This window comes from Haliotis asinina, chromosome 1 (assembly GCF_037392515.1).
Source record: "Haliotis asinina isolate JCU_RB_2024 chromosome 1, JCU_Hal_asi_v2, whole genome shotgun sequence".
NCBI lineage: Eukaryota > Metazoa > Mollusca > Gastropoda > Lepetellida > Haliotidae > Haliotis > Haliotis asinina.
In genome coordinates, this window is record NC_090280.1 from 73236079 (window position 1) to 73261746 (window position 25668).

General features: G+C 37.7%; 1 protein-coding gene across 2 annotated transcripts in view; it reads left to right on the plus strand.

The window, feature by feature from the left end:
- Positions 1-24218, plus strand: part of LOC137296951 (BCAS3 microtubule associated cell migration factor-like) — a 61726-nt gene extending 37508 nt beyond the window's left edge. The window contains exon 22 of one of the 2 annotated variants that reach the window (XM_067828872.1): positions 15970-24218. In XM_067828872.1, coding sequence (XP_067684973.1) covers positions 15970-16259 — 290 coding nt within the window. In that variant the 3' untranslated portion in view covers positions 16260-24218. The remainder of the gene's footprint in view (positions 1-15969) is intronic. The other variant, XM_067828881.1, reaches the window with a different exon arrangement.
- Positions 24219-25668: the final 1450 nt, after the last annotated feature.

Here is a 25668-nt window from a genome sequence, read left to right on the forward strand (position 1 = left end):
GTGTCCTTGTACTAAGACAGGAATATGAATATTCACAAGAACAAATGGCGGTAATGTCTGGAATTAATAGTGTGACACTTCAAGGAATTGTTTTGAAGATGAAATATGACCTAGAGACAAAACGTTTACATTCCTGACAACAGTTTGTATTAGTTGAAGCTTCCATAAAGACCAGTAAGTATTAGTGAACTTTTGATGCTTTCTGAAATGTCATTTGAAATAACATAACTTGGTCAGGTTTTATCTTTGCTGTGTCTGTTGGTAGCTGTTATTTCTCAACCCAAAACCTTGATTAATTTTTTGACAAAATAAGCAAGAAATATTAGATCTGATATGAGAACTCTCTCTTTGTCTCTCAGAGCAGTGTAATTTTCTGAATGCTGACTCATTTGTATTACTTGATCCAGCTTTGGATGAAAACATACTTTTATTGTATTGTTAAATTCTTAATCATTATCATGTAGATTTACGAAGGATATTGGTATATTTAAAACAGTAACAAGTGACATAAAACAGCAACAATTTCATGTCCACAGACGGCTAAGCTGAGTTGCCTGAGTTACCTCCCTTACTCCATCTTGCTGGTAAACAGCACTTTGCTGTCATTATTCGAAATGATGTATATACATATCATTCTTTTAATCAGGATAAAGATCAAATGTATTATTGATGGTTTTTGTAATTCATTTAACCCTTTTGAGAAAATCTAAATTGCTATATTAAACTGTGATCTCTTATACCTGTGAACATATATGTTTCATTTTGTATTTGTTTCTTGATGTCTCTGTTGGAGTGTTGGTGGGTTGGGTTGAGTTGGTGGCTTGGTAAAGGTGTGTGAAGGGGTATTGGAAAAGCAGGGAAAGGGTTTCATTGGAGGCTGTTTAGGGATTTGTACTAAGCAAGGGTAGGGAATTATAAGAGAATGAGTCTGAATGCTATTGATAGGTGATAGTTTGTCTTCTGTTAAACTGTCCATTATTCCTGCTATATGACAGTGACTTGTAAACTGATGGTTGATATAATGAACACAATTGATCTTTGATTATTTCCACTAGTGCCCTGGATACATCATTGTATTATCACCCTTTGCTGGCTCTTCATCTAATCAGGTGTCAACACAGGGAACTTTGAGCATACTAAACACAAAGCTTCTATCATAACTCGCAGATAAACAGTAATGTGAGGAGGTATAAAGAGTTCATGCAGATATTTTTATAATGTTTCAGGCCCATCAGTTTGTCTGTGTGACACTGGCAGGCTCTGTTCGGTGTGGCAAGCAAATGCTTTTCCCACAAGGCTACCTCACCACCCCCTACCCCTCCTTGAACGGGGCTGTGGGGAAGCCTAGGGGCTAAAGCGGTCATTCGTCACGCTGAAGATCTGGGTTTGATTCCCCACATGGGTAGCTTTGGATGAAAACACATTTCTGGTGCCCCCAGCCATGATATATTGCTGATATATGTTTTAAAGGGGTGTAAAATTTAACTCACTCTCTCACTTGTACATGTCTCCAAAGTGTTAAAGCATCGGTGACCTGCACCAGATGAACTTTTCTCCACTCATCTAACATACCATCCTATTTGTTTCAGTCTTTCTTGAAATAAGTGTTAAGATTGAAGTGGTTAAGTTCAGTTTTGTTAGTTCCAGGCCCTTTTGAAATGAGTGTTATGATATGTTGAGATTGAAATGGCTAAGTTCAGATTTCAAGATGAAATCATTGTTACTTTAGACACAGATACAGAATCAAACTGCTCTGAGCTGGTTAACCATGACAGCTTGCCTCTAGACCATGATTACAGGAAGATAATGACGTGACACTTGTCATAATGAGGCTCACCAACAGATGCACAATGAGTTAACAATGGTAGCTCTTGGTGAGAAAGACATATTTGTATCTGATAAATTTGTGTTAAATTTAAATGGAATTGGCACCTAGTTTTTCTGGCTTAGCCAGTCACCTGCTTCTATTTACTTCCCAAAAGATTTCCAGTACATCTTGATAGTACCTCAGTGTGGGGGATGTGAAAAGGTACACAAGTGTAGAAACTGTTTGGAGAATGCAGCAAGTATGCTGAGTTCTGCCATTCCACAAACTGCTATTTTAATCGGTTTGGCAACTTTGGAATATGTAAGGTATTCTTTTGCAGTAAAAGAGTTTTACTGTGTCATATAATTTCAAATAGAATGAATTTGGATGAACAGATGTGTGTGGTGTAGGGGCATTCGTGGGCATGTCGTTTGAGGTGACGCAGTACAGAGTTACATGCCTTGGGTGTGCCATAAAGCCTGTGGTCCAAGATTCGAATCCTGATTTACCCAGTTCTGTTTCTAGGTCTGTCAGTACAAGACCAGTGTTTGTGGATTCACTCACTCACTCACTCACTCACTCACTCACTCACTCACTCACTCACTCACTCACTCACTCACTCACTCACTCACTCACTCACTCACTCACTCTTGAATGTATATTTCAGTTTGCCTTTTGTTGTATAATGGGAAGTTTCAGGAATCAATCTTTATTTTGAAAACCCAATCTATGATTGATGCTGGATTATGAAAGATAAATATAGCACAATATGTTTTGAGCATGTGTATCCTTTGTTTGGCTGCAAGCCATGAATATTTGTCCGTCTTCATGTGTTTTTATGGATGTAGGACTCAGTATTGTTGTCCCCAGTGAGGAATCTCATCTTGGGTAGTTGGTGAATAATTGATCATAGAGTTAACAGAATGCTGCTACACTATGACACCTGCCAGTGGTATGGAAGGTACATGTTATGAGTCTGTACATAACTACCTGCACTGTTATTGAGTGAGTGAGTGCCATTACATTGGCAATATCTCAACCATATTGTGACGAAGCACTATTATTGAGTAAGTGACAATATGTAACGTCACATCGGCATTATCTCGGCCATAACGTAACGAAGCAGTATTATTGAGTGAGGTGGGGTAACCCAGTGGTTAATGCATTTACTTGTCATGATGAAGACCCAGGTTCAGTTCCCACGTAGGTATGATGTGTAAAGCCCATTTTTGGTGTCCCCTTTTGTGCTGTTGATGGAAAATTGCTAAAAGTGTCATTAAAATCACGCTCACATATTGCATTAATTGTGATAATTCATATTTATTTGGTAGGAGCATTCCTAAGATTTGAATGAGAGAGAAAGACGGATTCAACACTCCTTGAAATATATCAGATACATAGTTGTATATGAAGTCGTATTGGGAAGAAAGCACAACAGGATGGGTAGTAAAATTCTGAGTTTCATGCTGGGATTCAAACCACAGACCTTCTGATCTGAAGTCAGACACCTTGATCACATGACTGAATCAACTCCCACCAGCAAACTGACATGGTAATGATGTCATCTACATAATCCCCCATCAACAGAAGGGACAGTAGGTCACAGAGACTTACTTAACTGTACATTTAAAGTGAACCCACTCAGCCCTGTGTTGGGTGCCAGTGTAGCAGACAGAATAGTCCTGTCATTTGATTTGAACCACAGTTTCAATGTCGAATACTTGGGTGGAATCATGAGGCTTGGGGTTGATGGATTATTAAATCTGTGGAGGATCTGAGATTTGGATCAATGATCAGAGGATCCATAGAGTTCTCTTGGAAGGTGTACACAAGGTGTACAAATGCATGTACAGCTGCATTGTCAATAATCTCCTGGGCATTTATTCCGATAAATCTCCACTTACCAGTGTCAATAAGGATGGTGGCAGCCAACAGAAAGATTTAAGTCACACGGACAAACTGACAGGTCTGAAATCTTCAAAAACCCATGTAAGAACTCCTTCTACCACTTGACATTACTGATTACTGAAGAAGCACAAGTGAGTTATGATTTGTAACTGATGTGTTCAACTTCCCTGCTTACACACCTGATTGGATAAAAAGCCAGCAACTGAGCTAATACAGTTATCAGGCCGAGCCATAGACGCCTCAAGGATACTAGTGGAGATTCATCATATACCCTAGGGAGTATTGAAGATTGTGCTGAATCAGACCAGTATATGATTGAGTATATGTTCCTGTGCAACACTATTGTCCTGTCCAGTCCTTCAGCAACATATCTTAATTCCATCTATCACCACAATGAACTAATAAAACTGAAGTTAAAATTAAAATGTAATTTATCAAGGGAGAATGGATGCTGAAGAATGAGGACTATTTTGATGGATATACAGCTTCTTTATTCTGAAAAGGTGATGTTTCAACATATATTTTAAATGTTGTCAACCACTTGCTAGACAACGACTTTAGAATCCATGTCCAAATGTCGCCTATACAGAATAAAGAAGTTGTATGTCCATAAAAATAGTCCTCATTCTTCATCTACCCAACCTCTAGAATGCCAAACAAAGAAGGATGGATGTTAAATAGCAAGCACACATTGAATTCAAATTTAATTACAGGTTATGTTTTGTTTTTTGTCAAAAGTTGATGTGGGTGTGTATCATCATTATGTTGCAACATCGTTGTCATGTCACAGTACCGTTTGACCTCAACAATGAATGTAGCTGCCTATTGGACTTGAGTAAAATATGTAATAAGAATAAGTACACTTATAATACACTAAACTTCATTCATTAGGTGAATCCTCCTAACGCTAACACCCAAGCACAGCGTGTTATTGCCCTGGATAACCCAAGCTGCCTAGGAAGAGCTAGAATGGTAACATTCACATGATTTATCCCACTGGGTACCCATTTTCTGCTGGCTAAAGCTGAAATATCTCATCCATTTGTTCAAAACACTGCACGCTAATGTAAAGAAACTATGGTATTTTTATCCATCAGGTTTAAGACAGCGAGAGATAGTACAGTATGTATTTTGATCTGTATGCAATAAGTGTATCAAGTAGAACAGAATGTAGACTGGTAATACTAAACCCTCTCTTTCTTCAACTTGAAATTTAAACTAAATTAAACAGATTTTAATAAGTACCTTTTCTCTTTGAAATGGAAAGACAGATTATGTGAAAGGTATTTAAAAACAACCACTTCTTTATTAAACTGGAATTTTGGATTAAATGAAATAGATTTTGAAAATACCCTAATTATTCAATTGAAAGTTAGATTTCATCAAACAGATTTTTAAAAGTATCTATCCTGCAAAATGTTAAATACTCTAAATACTGATCAGTGGACATCTTTAATATCTTATTTATACAAAGCTCTCTTTAATCAATAATGAAAACTTCTTCCATGTTGTTTTTCTGGACAATCTTTGCTAGTTGTCATGGATATGGCAGTTAGTTATTTAGGGTAGCAATTAACTCTGTTTATTATTGATGATAATATTTCATCATTCCACAGTGATGTCAATGCATTACAAATGACAGGATTCCTACAGCTTCACTATAATGTCATGTGAACATGCATTGTCAAGCTGACATGTAATATTATGCAAGGCCAAGCGAAAATGTTCTTTGGCTTCAGAGAATATAGATTCATTTTGGTGGTTTTGGTTTGTTTGGCAAACAAAATATTAGCGTGTATTATGTCATTAGGACAGAGGTACAGATTTTAATGTGAAAAGTCACTCCCTGTTAACTCTTTTGTGTACAAGTATGCTTGGAGTTTTGTAAATACTCAATAATTCTGATCTTATATGGCTGCATACAAAAATGTCAAATCATACCTTGAGTACTGGTGAATTATTTCCTGTCACCAATCCTACTAGAATTAGAAGTAAGCGGACCCGTGTGCCACAGATAAAGGCTACAGAGGATAGATAAAATAACTGATGTATATTGAGAGGTTCTGTTTCAGCACATGAACATGGCAACTTGCAGTCTGTCTCAAATTACAGATCAAATGTATAATAATCAGGTAAAACCAACATTTGAATTTTAATATAGTTTTACAATTACTGGAGAGTGGCAGAATATCCAACTGAGTTGGAGAGAGGTAGGTACAATTTCTCTGTGTACGCAAAGAACGCAAGCGATTACAAAACTCAGTGACCGAAAAGATCTGTTAGAAATTAGTTAAAAAGTTTTTCAAAAGTTTTTCAAAAGTTTTTATTTTTTTTTCCTCTTTGATAAATATTTTGTTTGCAGTGAAACTATGGCCATGTCCGGCTATCAGAAATATTAAAAAAAATGTCAGTGTGTTAAATCATTAAGCATGAATGTTGTGACCTGTTGATACTAATATTAATCTTCTAATTATGATTGAATGATAAAATCAATCACCTTGTTCACTTTCAGTGTTCCTGATCCCTTATATGTGTTTGCGACCATTGTCCACATTGACGAGGGAAATTTGGGGTACCGTTCTCATTAAAGCCTTTGCTGATCATGCTGAAGGTCCTGGTTTGATTCCCCACGTGGTTACAATGTGTGAAGCCCATTTCTGGTGTCCCCTGCCATGATATGAAGGGAATATTGCTAAAAGTAGTGTAAAACTAAACTCACTCATTCGAATTGAAATGACGTGCAACATAATATGGTCACTGTTTAATTATTAGGCCTATTGGGTAGCCTTATAGTGAAAGTGTTTGCTTGTCATGAAGAAATCCTGGGTTTATTTCCTCACATGAGTTCAGGAATATATCCATTTTCTTGTGGCCTCTTGCACGATGTGTTAAAGCCTACCTACCCATCTCATTCCTGTTTAGGCCATTCCAGTCAGCCTTGTTGTTTCCATGGAGATATATGTTATCATGTTTGTGAGGAAAATACACACTCCCAAACTCTCTCCCCAGTCCTTAAACCCCAGAAGAAGAAAAACAACATTCTTAAAGAATGCCTGCCATGAATAAAAAAATACTTTTTTGTGAGATGCATAAAACTTTCAGCCATAAGGCCAGCAACGTTCATCAAAACAGTCTTAACTTAAGGACACCATCCCTTCCCACCACAGATAGAGTCATCAAACTGCGACATCTTGAGTTGACACGATGAAACCTATAATTTGTCCCAATCTTTTTGTCAACTTGTGTCACAAAGGTCGCACTCTCGTCAACAAAGAAAGGGGCCGGAGCCCTGTTCTCCTCATCACTGACATAAAAGCTAAATAATGATGGCTCAACGATCGGCCTGTCATATGAGATTCAGGCCCTCTTTAGGGAGAAACTATCTACCGACCATCGCTGCTAAAGGGAGATAATTGGTATTGTCCACCTTCACAAGGTATTGTGTGGATGCGGAGAATTGTAGGACCCACTCGTGAGTTAAAGAGCGCTTTGAGAGCACTAGTTTGCAACTAAGTTGCTTCAGATATTAAGGGCTGGGTTTTACGCCGGACTCGCGTGATATTATTCCATAAGTCAACTGGTCGCCAGCCGTGCATGGTATTTGTTTAGCCGTTTAGGATGGAGTGTAAAAACAGAATACCTTCTCTCTTTCTAAAGTGAGCTTTTCAGCCAGCAGAAAGTCATTGTGTAAAGTAATGCGTGTAGTAATAGCATGGTGAAGTGCTCAAAATGATAAGTTTCCCGCGAGTCCCTAGACAAGCCTGCGACATTATAATGCAACTCGGGCGATAATATCATTTTGCACGAGTGGAAATAATAATGTAGAGAGCTCGTATTCTAACATGTAGAAAGCTTGGTGATTTACGCCGATTCCTCTTATTGTTTTAATGTTTGACTTTAATCAAGGAATGATTAGGGTTTCGACATTGTCTATCAATGCCCAGTGTTGACGTTTCTCAACACACATATAATTCTCCTGCTAACGTGAGTAATTTTGAAATAATGGACAGACTTCATGCTAAGTTGTTTGCAGTTCTCCTAACACAGTGCACCATTCCTCATTCCTCTCCAACTCGGATGATATGATTTTTGCTCTGAAACATCAGTTCGCTTGTCATGTTTGTCAAAGTTCAAATACAGATAAAATAGATTCTGAATTAAACGGATTAATCATATTTGTGTTGTGTCACGGCTGACATTCGTCATGTAGGAATTATTTTCTTTTCTCTTCCAGATGTATTTTTCATGTAATAGGCAAGTTTCGGACCTCATTACGTGCTCGGGGAAATCAATACAGTTACACTGAAATATCCTGTTTGAGTATCACCCCAGGCATCTACCTTACATTAAAGAATGATTTAGGGAACAAATTGAACAGATTTGACAGTACACATTCGCCTCTTTGCTGACATTTTCAAGCCGTTTTGTTCATTTGAATTAATTTACAGAGGAAACAGTTGCTGTGATAACACGCTTTCCAAATAAATAGAGAAATTAAAATTTACCCTGAAAATACGCTTTTCAAATAAATAGAGAAATTAAAATTTACGCAGGCTATTAATCCATATCAGATGTATTTTGTCCATGTACACCTACTCGGGAATGGTCTTAAATTTACAAAGCCTTTGTCTAATATTTGGTGAGGTTTTTTGCCACTGGCAGGGCTTTTTACTGTTAGCAACATTCAAACAGGTTGTTGACTCTTTGTAATTGATGTTGGTGAAGTGACACTCAGCACCTGGTTCCATTGTTTGGTGGGTGCAAGTTATGAGTTTCCTGTGTGGTGGATAGAGGGTTTTGGCAGATTAGGCTCTCATGGTGCTTAATTTGGACTTTGGCAGGGAAAGTGGTTGATATTCAAGAATAATTCTGTGTCTAAGCATATTAAAAATTATGTTAAGTTAAAAAAGGATCATGAGCATTTTCAAAATGTGCCTTTGCTAAATGACATATATGAAACAAGACATTTCAAGGAAATGAAGAAAGATAGAAATTAGATTAATTTTCAAAAGTCACAAATTACAAAGAATTCAATCCATTCTTCACATCAATATCTTTTATACATGTTCCATTTTTTTTAAAATGCCCACACACTTTAATCTGGAAGTATTACTGATCTGAAATCCTCTCACCCATTCATATCTCCTGTGGTGACCCTATTGAGATCTTACATGAGGTTTGGGGTAAGACCTAGGAGGGTTTTGGGTGAGGCTGGGGTGGTTTGATGTGAGACCTGGGTTGGGGTAGTTTGATGTGAGACTGGGATGTTTTTTCATGTGATTTCAATTTGGGGGTGACACCAGTCTCACCTCAAATCCTTGTCTCATAAGCCAAACCTCCCTGGTCTCAAACCAAACCTCCCTGAGCCCGCTTGCACAGAGCAATCTTAGTTACAATCAATCAATCAACTTTACAATCACCATACAATTACCCTAATCCACTTGCACAAAGACGATCTTAAGACAGCATGGTTTTAAGATGATATCTTAACTAACTCTTCAATGTTGGAGGTAGAAATGTCTTTAACTCGACTCCTGTCTGCAGTTGTCTGCTAGTGCGCATAGCATGCTGTGCAAATAAAATGTGGAACTGGTTACTGCACACAACATAACAACTCCCTTGATTGCACCTTGCTTGAAAAAAATCCGTCAAAACACAAATCTTTAATCAAAACCATATGTGGAATATAACTTATATTTTTCTGTATTCCTACTGTCTTGATTTATTTACCAAAAATGTGATACTGCAACCACAGAAATACCAATCCATTTTTTGGAAAATATTGAAATACAGAAAAATACATTAACACATCTGGGGCTAGATTTAGTGATATAATCATTATGAAAATTAAAACATAAAATTAATACAAAATTTCCTTATGATATAGCACCTGCATGTAACCCTATTTGATAAATGATAACAAACCATTGATAAATATTTTTCTGAATGTGAAAATCCTTTTCACACAAATTTCACTTGCCTGAGCAAGTGCATTTTCCTGTTCGATGAATACTTATTTTATCTCTTAAATGCATTGATTAAAACCCCTCATCTCTATACCGACTCGATTATAGCAGTAGAATCAGAAAGAAAGTTGTTCTTGCACATTATCTAACTGTTGATTATTTTAGTCATAGATTAAGGCAAAATCCAGATGGACAATTACGTATGTGGAGCTATGTCACAAAAGTAAATACATTGGGCATGGCAGACTTATGGCAACGATATAAACTTGCCAAGGGAAACCACTCCCATCTTGTGTGAAAACTAAGACTAGCAGCCCTTGAGTTATTGAAAAGGTCAAGACCATTGCTAATCACATGCAGACGCCTTTCATTACTGTCCTTTCCATGATAAACAAAAAAGGTGTGTTGTTTCAGACTTCTTTCAACAGTTAACCAGGTGGGAATAGTACTTTATGATATCGACTCAATACTTATGTAGTTTACTACCGCATATAACAATGTTTCAGACATTAAGTCGATGCTGCATTCTGAGTGTTGTTGAAGTGTTGAGGCAAATCATACACTTTTATGCAAGATTAAAGCAATCAAACATAAAGCTGATTATTTGTGTGAAACGGACACAAACTTGAATGCAGTGTTTTGTCACATACTGCAGTCATCTTAGCTCCTTACAGTTGGCGAGGACCCCAGGCTGATGATGAGCCTTATCAGCCTGACTCTCTGTTGCATACTGTCTTTAATCTGTAAAGCTTAAAGGTCACATGCAACGTAAAACACAACTTTGCAGATTCTCATACCTTTCGGTATGCACTTACCGAAACAAATCATCTAAATGCCAATTCAACCTATAAAGTTGAAAAAAAAACACGATGAAAAAAAAAGCTAGCGAAATCAGAGTTCAAACGATTCACTAAGTTTCCCCCAGCACTGGGGGAAAAGTGGTTTAAACAGCTGTGCTGCGCTGCGCCCATAATGCATGCACAGTGAATAGGTTTGCAGAGCTTGAAACAGTATGCATGCCCGGAGTATGAGGTCATGAGCAGTAGTCTAACCTGGGATGTGTAAATAATCTACTCGTTACATAAAAAAAAACTTGTTGATTGTGGTAAGCAGCCTCTGTCAGAGAGAAAGCTCAATGTCTGGTTTAATGACACCTATATGTCTGCCTGCCTGTCTGCTAAAGACAATATGCAATACACAGCTTCAATCATTGACCACATGCAATTTGAACTTAACTCCTATCAGGCTATACGCCATGAACAAAATGAATTGATCTATGACCAGTGCACCTGAGTCCTGTCTCTGCCACATTATGCAATAAGGCAGGTGTGATACTTGTACACGACATGTTTTTATGTCTGTGGGTTGCAAACAAACTACATCCACTTTTCTTGGATGACTGGATCTGACGGAAACTGGTGCAAACTTTTGTCAGTTTCAAGTCCTGCTTTGTACTTGGATGAATGACAGTTTCCAGCCATGCAGTAGTTCACCATCTCTGCTGAGATGATTTTTGATTTGGTCGAATGCAAATTCAGAGAACATGTATTTACAAAACCCAACATCTCAATATACATTCTTTATGGAAAACAGCTTCTTCGAGTGTATATGATTTTGTTTCACAACGGTATATGAATCCATGCTGAAACGATGCATCAAGTACAATAAAAGTTGTTATCCATAAAGAATCTTACTTTCTTGTGACTCACCATACTTCTAAAATGCACATCATCTTTCTGTACACATAATGAGCCCTCAGCAAATCAGCAAATGAACTGACCAATCGGAAGCCATCGTTTCACTTGAGTGTACACCCACCCACAGTGACTGGGTTTGGTCTCCCGAGGGCTTCGTTTCGAGGGAAGTAAGCCAAAGTAAAAAATATTGCACTTTTGAATCACGAATCGATTGTAATTATGATTTTGTTTATTTGGTTTTTTTTACAAACAGCAATGTATATTGTATGTCACGAATAAGTGATAATTGTGTTTTAATTATGTTTGATTTTTTGGTTGCATGTAACCTTTAATAATATTAATAATAGCCCATTTATTTTGCACTTTTATCCATGCATATTGCATGCTCAAAGTGCTCACATATTACCCCTGGTCAGTGAGTCCAGAACACTCCCAGAGGAGAATACAACCAGTCACCTGTCAGAAACTGAAGGTTCAAATTCAGACTGCCATCATATCACACCCAGGGCCCACTTGCACAAAGTGATCTTAGCTCTACGACTGTCTTAAGCCAATGTTTTAGAATGGGAGTTACAATCATTGTAGTGCTAAGATTACTTTGTGCAAGTGGGCCCAGGTACCCAGTTTTACTTCAAGGTGGACATAGGCAATTTTGCAAACTCTGTTGCCTAAGGTGAGACCACATGTATCACATGTATTTGTTTGTGGGGCAGGACTCAAGTTTTAGAAACTCTCAGGAGTCAGCTGCCAAACATGGTCACCCATCCAAGAGCACTCACTCCATGCCCATCGTTGTGTAGTGATCTGAGCTCTACACACAGTACGGCACACTACCACATGTAGATGGTTTGATGTGGAACGGAGGTCTTGATTGGAATGATGAAGGTCTGATGTGATGTATTGGAGAAAACATGCCTCTGAGGTTTTGGCAGACAATGTAAAACCAGAGGGGAGGGACTTCCCAAGCCTGGTGGCATTGTTTACCAAAACCGAGAAGTGTTTTCTCAAACATATATACCGTCAATGATGGATAATTACAATGTAGATCATTATTTAATGAAACTTCATAACAATAACTGAAACGCAAGTAAAATCAATTTATTGACAGTAACTATAAAATAGATAATTCAACCCTACTTCCTTCGTTGACCCAGTGGCCCTGTGGTAGAGTGTCTGTCTACAAAACTGAGAGTAAAACAGTGCAGTGCGAATCTTGCTTGGGAAAAAATTTGCACTTTGAACTTAATCTTAAACAGTGTTTTTCAATTGATTTCAAACACTCATATATCATTTAAATATTGATGTTGATTAGTTAGGAGGATATAATTACAAAAATAAAACCTGTGAAGAGGTCTTACTAACAAAACCAAAACCTTGAATGCTTTTTTCTAGGAAAACAAGAGGTGACCTAATGTATTGTGAGAAGCACATATCAGGTTTATTTATGGAGGTTAAGCTTGAAATGATGAGACTCTGATGAGATATCATACAGGTCCAGCTTGATATGAAGCTGTGATGAGATATCATACAGGTCTAGCTTGATATGAAGCTCTGATGAGATATCATACAGGTCCAGCTTGATATGAAGCTCTGATGTGATATCATACAGGTCCAGCTTGATATGAAGCTCTCATGTGATATCATACAGGTCTAGCTTGATATGAAGCTCTGATGTGATATCATACAGGTCCAGCTTGATATGAAGCTCTCATGTGATATCATACAGGTCCAGCTTGATATGAAGCTCTGATGAGATATCATACAGGTCCAGCTTGATATGAAGCTCTGATGTGATATACAGGTCCAGCTTGATATGAAGCTCTGATGTGATATCATACAGGTCCAGCTTGATATGAAGCACTGATGTGATATCATACAGGTCCAGCTTGATATGAAGCACTGATGTGATATCATACAGGTCCAGCTTGATATGAAGCTCTGATGTGATATCAGGGTGATTTAACTTGACATGAAGCCCTAATGTGATACTAGAGAGTGAGTAAGTGAGTGAGTTTAGTTTTATGCCACACTCAGCATTATTCCAGCTATATGGCAGTGGGCTGTAAATAATCAAGTGTGGACCAGACAATCCAGTGTAATATCATAAGCATTGACCTGCACAACTGGGAACCGATGACATATGTCAACCAAGTCGGGGAGCCTGACCAGCTGATCCTGTTAGTCACCTCTTACGACAAACATACAGTTGGCTTTTATGGCAAGCATGAGTTGCTACAGGCCTATTCTACCCCGCACCTTCAAGGGTAGATAACATAGAGACCTAGCTTGACATGATGAAGCTCTAATGTGATATCACAGAGGTGCAGTTTGACATGAAGGTCTAATGTGACATCATGCATCGTTCGAAATTAACATTTTTGTGCAGTAACAAGTACTTGCTATCTGGTAGCAGCACTTTTTCCTGTTGCGTAATATACATGATATAATCAGTTTATAGTGTGTTAAGTACCTCTGCGTACTTGTATTTATCATGTTATAAAAAATAATACCTTTACTTGTATTAGCAGACAATGTTTTATCACCCTTGCGCTTCAGGAAATGATGACTGTCCATTATCAGACATTATGAAGCAGTAATGTTATACTTCTGCACATAGGATGTAAATTTGCTACCTCAAAGTGTTAATTTCGAACCCTGTCATTTCTGTGAAGTGTGTTGCAATGGAGATCTATTGTAAATGCTGAAGGTTGATGGGACATCTGATGAAGTCTAGTGTAACACCATGAGATGTGACACCACACAGATTAATGTGATGCCATTGTGGATGATATGACACTGTGGAGTTGTACTTCTAAAACTCAGTTAGCATTTGAAGCATAGTAGTTTAGAAACTCATTAGTTCATTACTCACAAGAAACTCCACCAATTCATAAACCTCAACAATCCAGATACCTCAACAATGGATACTTCAACAATCCAGAATCTTCACCAGTCCAGAAACTTCATTAATCCAGGAACCTCATCAAAATAGAAACCTCACCTATCCTAGATCATCACTAATCCATATACCTCACCAATCCAGGGACCTCGCCAATACAGAAATGTCACCAAAATAGAAACCTTACCCGTGCAGGAAGCATCCCTTCAGAAGTACTATTATTTCGTCAGTCTGTTTGTAATCTTATTTTCAGGACTATGTACCCATGAAATGGCGATCTAGAAATTTGTTAATTTATACAGCTTATCTGAAAATAGATGACCATTGTCCAAAATATCAGGGTTCTACTGCATAAGCTGACGTCTCCACTTATTTTGACCACAAGGATATTTTTAATGACATTCTTAATGACCTTGATATTTATGAGAATAAAACAAGTATTGCTCCTGAAAAAAAAATTAATAGAATGTTTTAAGTTTCATGTTGTTCATTTCGGTAATGATGATGAGTATGTCCGTAATAGCATTATTTTTTTAATTCTGACTTGGGGTCTTGAAATATGCCAGCCTCAGGACATGGCACATTGTGTGATATCTGAGTCATCTTGATATACATATCTTTCTTAATAGGTAGCTTGGCCAGCCAGCAGGAGGTTGGTGTATAGACCATGCTGTGTGATGATAGGTTAGTTTTGATTGTTCACATTCACCAATAAATTCAACATTAACCGTTTCAGGGCCATACTTGTACAGACATCGTTTTGTATGAAAATCAGTGTTGTCTTTTTAAATGAGCAAGTATCTTCATAAAATCAACATATACTCTAATCATTTTGTTGAGTGAAAGGGTCATACGGGTCAGAAAAAGTCACTGTGAGAAGTTTTATGTAGATGTTGAAAACCTATCATTGAAAACAAATACAGGGATGCTTAATTATTTGTGAGTTCCAGTGTATCAAAGCTTCTTTAGAAGTGATCACATGGTTAGGTTTGGTGATTGTTTGAAACATGTCATCCTATCCCTACAGCATTTATTGATGCTCATGATGTTGATCACTGGACTGTCTACTGCAGTCGCTATGTATCCACAGATTTTATTGTTTGCAGATCAAAGAAAAAAAGAAATATAAAATGGATGATCTCCGAATGTGTTTTTTAATAACACAAATTAGTGGTCACAAGTTTCTGGTATGATTTCAAGCATATCTCTCTTTGCAAATATTTGTGTTATTTGTGTCAAAATATTTGCATGTAACATTGTTAACCCTGATCACAAGGTGGGAAGGGGATATCTCAATGGGTGCTGGCCCGTGTCTTTACATTCATTGTGTCAGGTTTCCTGAACATAAATCACACATCATAACAGTGTTTCTCCCTAAGTTTTGTTTTTTTAGATGTAAAATTAACAAACAAACATGAGCTACGGTGCAATGTTCTGTATTGGTTGCTTAGCTTGTGTGTCAACATCATTTTGTATGTGGTATGATGTCATGAGAAACATTTGGCTTTGAACACATTACCTGTTTGGCATAAGCTGGTGTGTCATTTTGATCACATGCATATTCCTGTTACAGATGTGTTCCAAGGCAGCTGTCCTGTTACAGATGTGTTCCAAGGCAGTAATGAGATCATCAGTACAAGTTCCAGGTCCACAAGTCCACGTATTCTAATCCTGACACTTTTCGTGTTACAGATGTGTTCCATGGCAGCAATGAGACTCTCAGTACCAGTTCCGGGTCCACAAGTCCACATGTTCTAATCCTGACACTTGTCCTGTTACAGATGTGTTCCATGGCAGCAATGAGACTCTCAGTACAAGTTCTGGGTCCAGCGGATGTCCTCTGCCACCACGAGGACTCACAGAAACTGGACTGGACATGTTTCCAGGCGGTGGTTCTGGCTCCCCAGACCTGCTGGGCTGACAAGCGGACACTCATCTCCCTGAAAGCTGTCAACTCGACTGAGACTATTGTGTTTCCCTGATGTTCTATAACAGCTACAGTGTGATCAATGGTGATTCAAGTAGTAGCTTTCAGTCTTCAAAGTTTATGGTACTTAAGGCTTCAGTGTTAATACCTTGGCGCAGTTGCTGTGTGTCTTTTGCCAATGTGATGTAAAGTCAGTATCACTGAACTGAAGGGTACCTTTGCTTGAATGATGAAATTTAAGAGTAAAACTTGAAGGGTCCTAGTCATAACCTTAGTTTAAATATTGAAAATATGGGAGGTCCATAGATTCAGTAGTATGCAGGGAAAGTCTCAAATATCCAATGATCTGCATTAATTGTAATATTCTGTTGTGGTAACTTTATGGTTTTGACAGAGACTTTACCCATTCTTGTCATATGAGGCTGCTAAAAAGTTCAGGTAGTCTGAGGCTTGCTGACTTGGTTGACACATGTCATCGTATCCCAGTTGCATAGATCGATGCTCATGCTGTTGATCGTTGGATTGTCTTGTCAAGACTTGATTATTTACAGAGCATGGCAATGTAGCTGGAATATTGCCAAGAGCAACACCAAACAAACATAACAGAGACTTCACGCCTCCCTACTGTGCTTCCATCGCTAAGGTTAATATTGCTGACTGTATGTAAAACAAAACTCACTCACTCCCATGGGTGCATCATCGAGATAGATGCTTTAATTTTTAGTGGATTTGTATAGATACACATGAGGATGGCGTATGATAGATGTTCAGTATGACTGTCATTGAATTATGATGTCAGTTATTTTGACCTTCTGTTTCTAAAATCATCTGACTGCACCAACATGATCTGCCTTCCTCCATGTTCTCCAGCTCTGAACCAGACATCTTGACCTTTATTGAAATCAATACAACAATACAGCAATAGCTAGCAGGCAGTCAGACATTTGAATTTCAGGAATGAGATGTTCACATATCACAGAAAGTACTTCGAAGTATCTGGAAAATACGCAAAATATTAAGATTAAGGTTGACACAGACTGAGCTTCTCTAATCCCAACGTTTCAGTTACTTTGCACACAGCCACTTCCATCACCTCATTGGTATAGACACCTTGCTTGTTCGATTCAAAACCATTTTGTCTTGGAGTATTGTAGACCAGCACCTTGTCTTGGATGTGGACATAGTTTACAAATAAATCAGTGTTAAATTATTTTCATAAGGCCAGACTAATGTTATGTCTTGTTTTATGGATCCGCTGGTTGTATTTTTATATTTTGTCTGCTTGAAAAATCAAAACCTAATGTTTAGATATACATGGATGAGACTTTAACTATGCAAGGCAGTTTGTTGGACACTAAAACACTGGTGTCTGTTCTTGGACTTGAAACTGAAATGTTTTAGCAAAATGTGTGTTAGAAATCAGTGCTTCGGGCACCTCAGTGAGTGTGAAACTGAAACACAATTCCTTTGAAAAACTAATGTTTGATTTTTTTTTTCATCTCCCCCCTGCCTTTAGGTTTTCTGAGGGCAAACATTTGTGAAACAGTGAATAAAATTGGTCTGGCCTAAAATATAATGATAAACAGGCTTTTTTTCAGTTTCAGTACGGTGGTTTATCTAGACTTGCCACATATTCTTGACTTTCCTGGGCTACGTTGGGTATATTTGTTCAAGGGTCTGTATGGTGCACAAGGAGCGTGGTGACGTTGGGGACTTTATTGTCTTAAAGTGGATTAGGGTGATGGTGGGGTAGCCTAGTGGTTAAAGCATTCCAGGTTTGATTTCCCACAGGGGATAATATGTGAAGCCCATTTCTGGTGTACCCCGCCATGATAGTGCTGGAGTATTCCTCAAAATAGCAGTAAAACCAACTCACTCACTCTCTTCTCCCTCTCCCTCCTGCCCTCCTTCTGTCCCTGACCCACTCTCTCCTCTCTGTTGTCTCTCACTCACTCACTCGCCCACTCAATCGCGAAGTTTTGCTGCTCTGTACAGATCCCTAAAGGAAGGGAGATAATTCATTCACTTGTCATTCAGAAGAATACTTCAAATTATGGTTTCCTTTTTCATTTTTTTCATTTGAAGAATACTTTACTCCTAGTTGTTTAAGTTGATCACAATCACAATTTTCTAGGACATCTGAACCTAACACTCCAAAAAGCCTCTTTGTCCTGAAACAGAAGCAAAAAAAATCACTAATACCTCAGAAAATCAATATAAAAAAATATAAGAAATGGCCACATCACTTCTACTTACAAAAGCCTGCATTGATTAGTACTTACTCCCGATTTACGTGGAACTGATTCGCTGGGTAAATGCTGACTATGAAATGTTAAATGATACCCTATCCTAGTCATAAATATGACAAGCAGTGAAGTACTTTTAAGAAGCACTTAGATTTATACACTGATACCTGCTTTGATCAAACCAGCAATACTTTGTGATAAGCCTGCACTTTTTGTATGTTACAACCAATAGTTCTATCAACATGTCCGAACAAAGTACCAAACATCAGTCATGTATAACAAGCATACCCTTAGACTTTATGACCACTTTGTCAGCAGATCTACAATCAAGAGTATCTACATTTTTGATGGCGTCTTTAAAATCTGTTGCGACAAGGACAATTAAATGGCAGGAATCACTTCAACTGACAGACCTAATGCAGAAACTGAGATAAGTTATAAATTATGAATTTAATGACAATCACTTAAAGAAGTATGATGTGTAAAAAGCCCATCTTGCACTTGACAGGTACGTTCAAATGAACGTTTTCTCCCAAGAATCGGTGACATAGCTCTCTCAACACATCACTGTCAACCCATGCCATCTCATCTGTTGTATTATTCAGAAATAGACATCAGTTCAATTGCGCTGTGCTTATCACGGTGGAGTTTTATTTTCCACAAATGCTATTTCAAATGCAACATTCTCATATCTTCGGACTGATTGAAAGGTCATTACAAGGAGAAAAAATGATTTACTGATGTCAAGTCTTTGATACATTTTGTTTTATGGTACCGGAGGAATTGGCTCTTATGGTTCTGAGAATTGAAATTAACGTTGTTCATTTCAAAATGATTTGTGTCAATTTCATTGAAATTGATGACTGTGGGGATTTGGGTTGGGAAATGAGTGATTCTGTGACTTTATGATCATTAAACTCTCTAACTGAACTTGTGAAGAAATGCTCCATACCTGTCAATATCCTGTAAAGTATCGAAATATGTATGTGGGAATATAGTTTCATATTTTATATGCCAGTTTATGGGTTGGTAAATGATTTTAATGTCAGGTGAATTATGTTTTGTGAGGCAACTTATTTGAGTCCGTCAAGCTGTTCTTTAGCTTTTTCTCATAGAAATATTGCCAAGTTTCTCGTACACTGAAAATGATTTAGGCTATATGAACAAGAACGAGGATATGATTTGGATAATAGCTTCAGCTTCAAACTGAGACATTTATTGACTTCTCCTAAAGATGTATCATATGGTTTAATTTGTGGTTTGTGAATTTGATTTCAAAATTCATTTTTATTTTATTTTGTAAAATTTGTTTCTGCTTCAATAATATTACACCTGACAGCTTTGTGCCAATCGTTTTCGATACAGTTATTAAGCAAGACATGATCCAGGAGTTTAGGTATTTGTGAGTGAGTGAGTTAATATTAATAGTCACATCGGCAACATGTCAGCCATGTCATGTTGATTAGGTTGTTAAGATTAATGTCTGATATTCATTGCTTTGCTAACATTTTTCTTCCCAGAATTCTATTATTGAGCCCATATGAACTGGGAACCTAACTGATACTGTGGATTGGTCAAAACATTGTTAATAATTTTGCTATGTACAATATATTTTTTAGCATGAAGTTATTGGGTCAGGCAGTTTATGAACCAAAGAAAGCAGATTCTGTTGAAAGTTCATGAAACAATAAGTAGGAAGGCTTGTTTGCTTATTACGAATATCATGCTATGCAAGTAAGTCATAAATATATGTCAGTTATAAATATAAGTCAAACAATATTAGTTATATTTCTCATCATGGCTTTTGTCACTGGTGAAAGTGGAACCTGAAATATCTGAAAAATGTTGCCTTACTATTTATGCATGACACTTATGCATGACACTCCAGGCTAGCATTGATCATCTGCAACCCATGCTTGGCTTAAGAGGCAACTGGTCAGATCAGGTAGTCAAGCTCGCTGACCTGGTTTACATGTTATCATATCCAAATTGCGTAGATCGATGCTCATGATTTTGATCACTTGATTGCTTACACACTGATGCCATGTGGCTTGAAAGTTGCTGAGTGATGCATTAAACAACAAACCAACAAATTTTACGCCTGGATAATTGGTGCATGGATCAACGGGATCAACACATTAATTACAAGTTAGGATAGCATGATCCTTTGTTTCAGTGAGCCAGGCTATGTAGATTAACTTAAAATGATGTTAGGTGACTGATTTGTAACTGTACTGGTCACAGATAAGTTTCACAGTAAATGATTGAAATTTTTGATGAGATGTAATACAGTGAAAAACATTTCTGTTATAACCACCACTTTACCTTCATTTTTAATCAGAACAGCTCAAGAGAAACTTCGTTGCAGTCTTTATGTCCCTAGAGATCTACTAAATGTGGGAAATGATGGACGTTGTTCAGATTTATGCCTTTGAAATACAGCATGAAGAGCAGGCCCTAGATTTCCGAAAACCTCTTACAGCTAAGATATCTGCAAAGTATCTAAGAGAGCTTCGAAAATCTAGGCTCAGGTAGTATACTCAACATCTTGCAGAGTACCATTGCATTATGTTCTAGAGGTAAGTGTTGCTATAGAAGATGCTGGATCTACAGGGTTCCTCTAGCTGATGTATTCAGTATGATGTACTGCTTGTCCTTTGAGTGAGTGAGTGAGTGAGTGAGCGAGCTGGATCAGCAATCTTACAGTACTTTGTGATTAGGTTTCCAATGAGTTAGTGAGTGAAAGTAAATGACTGAATGGAAGGTATTTAACACTGTATGAGCCATCATGCAGTTCTATCTGAGCACGTTTTAAGCCCAGTCTTGATCAGAGGAGTACTCCTGAATTATTGATGGCTGTAGTCAGTTGGATAGCAATCTGCAGAAAGCAGTTGGCAAGCAAATGCCACTGCTAAAACGTCAACATGAACTAAATGTCAACATGAACTAAATGTCAGAAACATCCGTATATGTATAACATGCAGAGACCAGATACTGTTGTTAGCTGATTATAGTTATGAATATTATTTTGTTTTGAAAATAGATGCAAATCCAGCCCTACTTACAACCTACTCACCCATTCCCCTTTTCCCCCCCAAAAAAATGTTCCCTGAGGAGTATTTCACCTATCCTTTGGAATTCGTGATATATGTACACCCCCTTCTCCAAAATCATGAATCAGCCCCTGGTATCAACCATTGCATCCTGATCCGTTGATCATCTAAGGCAGAGGTTGATCAAGATGACAAATATGAGAATGTTATTTACAACATATAGGAAACAACTTGGATATCTCATCCACATCAAAGATATTTGCACAGACCAAGACCTGGAACACAAATCCTGACCTCAAACACAGACCTTAGATCTACTATAGTACCAATCCCAAGGCTTAAGTGATAGTCTAATCTCAGTGTCTGATCAAGCTGCATCAAAGCTAAACCCAAACTTTAGTCCAGCCACATAACACTACATTAACCATAGCCTGCACCTTAAACACTAGTCTCACAATGAACGTGACAATCATATCTGTGTCCAAAGACCAGTCTGTGTACTGCTCAGGGCCCCGTTTCACAAAACTCTCGTAAGCCTAAGATCTCGTAACTTTCCTCGAAGCATTTGCACCTCCTATGTTACAGTATGCCAGGTACAAGACCTACGAGAAAAGTTACGAGATTTTAGGCTTACGAGAGTTTTGTGAAACAGGCCCCAGTATTTTAAACGTCAAAATGGTCCCATTTATTTAAAACAGAGCATCCCCCATGATCTCAGAACTGTACCCAAATTTCAATCCTGTTGCATACTGTAATCTCCCAGGTATGTATGCCTTGTGTATCTGCTAAGCTATGCCAGTGTTTTCTGATGTACTTGAGAAGTCCTGCTTGCAAATGCATGTTTCTTATGAATTTTATGATCAGCCACTTCCAAGGTTTAATTCGTGTTTTCTTGTGAAGCCATGAAAGCAAATGTTTGTCTTCACAATGATTAGGTGAACATGGCAGGCTACTCTCCACACACTGAGTCAGTGGCTAATATAATACAGATGCTATGTAAACATGTTTTTAGCTCACCCATTTCCACAAATTGATCTGTGTTGTAAGTCAGCAGTAAAATATTGGAATTCTGATTCTTCTCTAACCATCTTTGTGTGAAACAGGCGTCTGAAATTTCCTTTTCCTTTCACAAATATCCCTCTTGAGCAGAGGGAAATCATAGTGAATACCAGTGACTTAATTCAAATTGAAGTTTTAAGTACTAAGGTAGAAATGTTTAGCTAAAGGAAAATAACTCTCTTTAAAATATGAACATTTTATCAGAACTTGGACAAATTGGACATATTGTAACATCAGAACTGGATTTAACATCCTGAACATTTTTTAATTGACTCCACAATGATTAATGTTTTAGTGAATATTGTTATGACTGATATATTTTATTGATGGGTTTTATACTTTAATAAAGTCCATCAAGTAATCAAAATTGCTTGATAGAAATTGTAAATATCTGTGCTAAGTTCTGTGATCTTTGTTATATGGCAATGTTTTTGTTTCTATTTGCAGGAATACCATATTTTAATGATGTGAATGTATGTAGTCAGAGTGAAAGACTTTCTGTTCCGACGGTCTACGTGTTTAAGACACAATATTACGATGTTGAAATGACTAAAATATGATATTACTATACTGTAATTGTACATACATGTTTTCATGGCACATGTATATTGAATATTTGTTTCATGTGGATATAGTTTCAGCTTTATTTCAGATTGTAGCGCAGAAGTAAAATTGGAAAATTGATGACTTGTTAACGTTGAACTATTAACAGAAATGACCATTTGCTCAGCCCCTTTCCTACTGAGAAGTCTGGCAGAGAGTATGTTTAATAATAAAGTGTTTAGACAGGTTTGAACCTGTCTAAGATGTATGTTTGAGGAGAGAAGGATAGTCGCCATTGGTCTGGGGTATAGCAATGGCAAGTGGTTACTTCCCTTACTTGTACCAAGATGTGATGACCAGTTTTAACCATGGTCTAATTAACATCTTACCCTAGTAGGGGTTTGTAGGTTACAAGGAAGTATACTCTAAAGTGACACTGTGTATTTCTTCAAAGTCTAGTATCCACCTCTCATGCCCAGGGTGCTGTTAACCTTAGTGCTAAGACTATGTTAAGTCTATGTTAAGGCATGGGAGTTACGGTACCTTAGCACTAAGGCTACCTAAAGTTCATGTTAAGGCATGAGAGTTACGGTCACCTTAACGCTAAGAATGCTTTGTGCAAGGGCACCCTGGTATATCTTTCAGTACAGTACATTGTTAAACCCACCTCTTCAACCATTCTGTATATTGGAACCATTTGTACCTTTCTTGGAGAAAGTCAAGGATTTTGATACATTCCTGAATAATTTCTACCTTAAAGCTGTACATTGATGCAAAAGTCAGTAACAGTTGAAACCAGAGAATACTTAGGAACCATTTCCTTCTTACCAAAATATTATTTTGCATTTACTGTTTCTGTATGTTGATCAATATGTCTTGTGCTACATAGGACATGGAAGATATATTTGTGTGACGAGTTGGTATTTATTTATTGATTTTTTGTACCAGGCTATTGTACAAACGGGTATACCATGATATTTTCCCAGGTTTCTGTAAGGCTGTTCATGAGTTCCAGCTCACTATTCTTGTAAAATGTGAATTTGTTGTGCTTTCTTAGACCAAGGCACTTTATTGTATATACTGTTTGTGAAATAAATCACTTTTCAGATAGTACTTAACTTGTTGAAGGTATATTAGGTCACTTTGGCTGTTGGACAGAAATAATGGGTCTGTCCATGATTACTAACAGTTTTTCTTTTCAGAAACACAAGGTTATAGATAAATTGCTTAAAAGACATGTTTAAATTCTTGGTCATGGCATTATAATAATGATAAAAGTGTGTAGTATTCCTAGCAATACCCCACACCACAAAGGGACATGCTCAAAATGCTAATAAACAGCTTGGCATTATTACCCTGAACAGTCCAAGCTGCCTGTCAGGCACTAGAAGGTTATAGTCACATGACTTATCCCATCAGGTACCCATTTTCTGCTGGGTGAACAGAGGCAATACTCACTTCCCTAGGTGAGGTCACATGTGCTTGCGGCAGGAGTGAAGTCCTAGAAACTCGCAGAAGCATCAAACACATTACCCAGCCAAGGACTCGCCTTGCAATGCTGCCTCACTCGGACTGACATCAAATCTCTGAAATGAACATGTTTATAGAACGAAAATCATAAAAACAATCCTAAAATACTAGTATAACAAAAAGGAGCCAAAGTCTTTCTTCACTTTCTCGAAACTGGAAATCTAGACTTGCCATATATTATACACTTGCATGGGCTTTCTTGGATATACTTGCTTCTGTGTCCGTATGACGGACTACCATGATATTGTATAGGGACAGTTAGGCCTGTTATAGCAATAAGTATAAAAACGTAAACAACAAAAACAGCCAAGAAAAATCCCACCAGATATGGTCATTGTCCAGTATAAGCGGGAATCAACAGTGTATAGCTCTCACTGCTGGTAACAAGTTCACTTGCTGTATCCTGGTTTTCGATAAATGAAGCATTGCATGTATGACTTTATTCATTTCAGCTTAATATTGTCGAGTTTCCAGGATGTCGATGTTCTGATAAAGGAGGCATGTCTGTGTAAATGGTTTTCACCAACTGTTGGCACTAGGGTGTAATCTGATGTATTCATTGTCACAAACGGGCAGTTAAAACGAACTCACTTCCCCAGTAGTACAGCTGGTACGCGTCCGCCATGGGGGACAGCTCGCTAGTTCGATACCGTCTACTTATGTACAAGTTAACCTGTCTACATCGTTATATGAGCACAATGTACACGTAATACTCATTTCACCTGGCTATAAACCGCATATTGACAATGCAGTGTATGAAATAAGCCGAAAACCCAGCTAGACATCAGGGGTAACTACTTCAAAATATTACCAGCCCCAAATGCATTTAACCGGACCAAACAGTCCTAAGAAAATAACTCCAGTTTTTAGTGATACGGTGAATAATTTCATGCACCCGAGACATGCATTTACTGTCTAACTACTCACAACGGTCATTTTCAGAGACATCCGACTCTGGGTTGCAGTCAGAGTCCAGATTCTATTTTATTAAATAGAATTTTATTAAATAGAATCTAAGATAAAGTGAATTTAC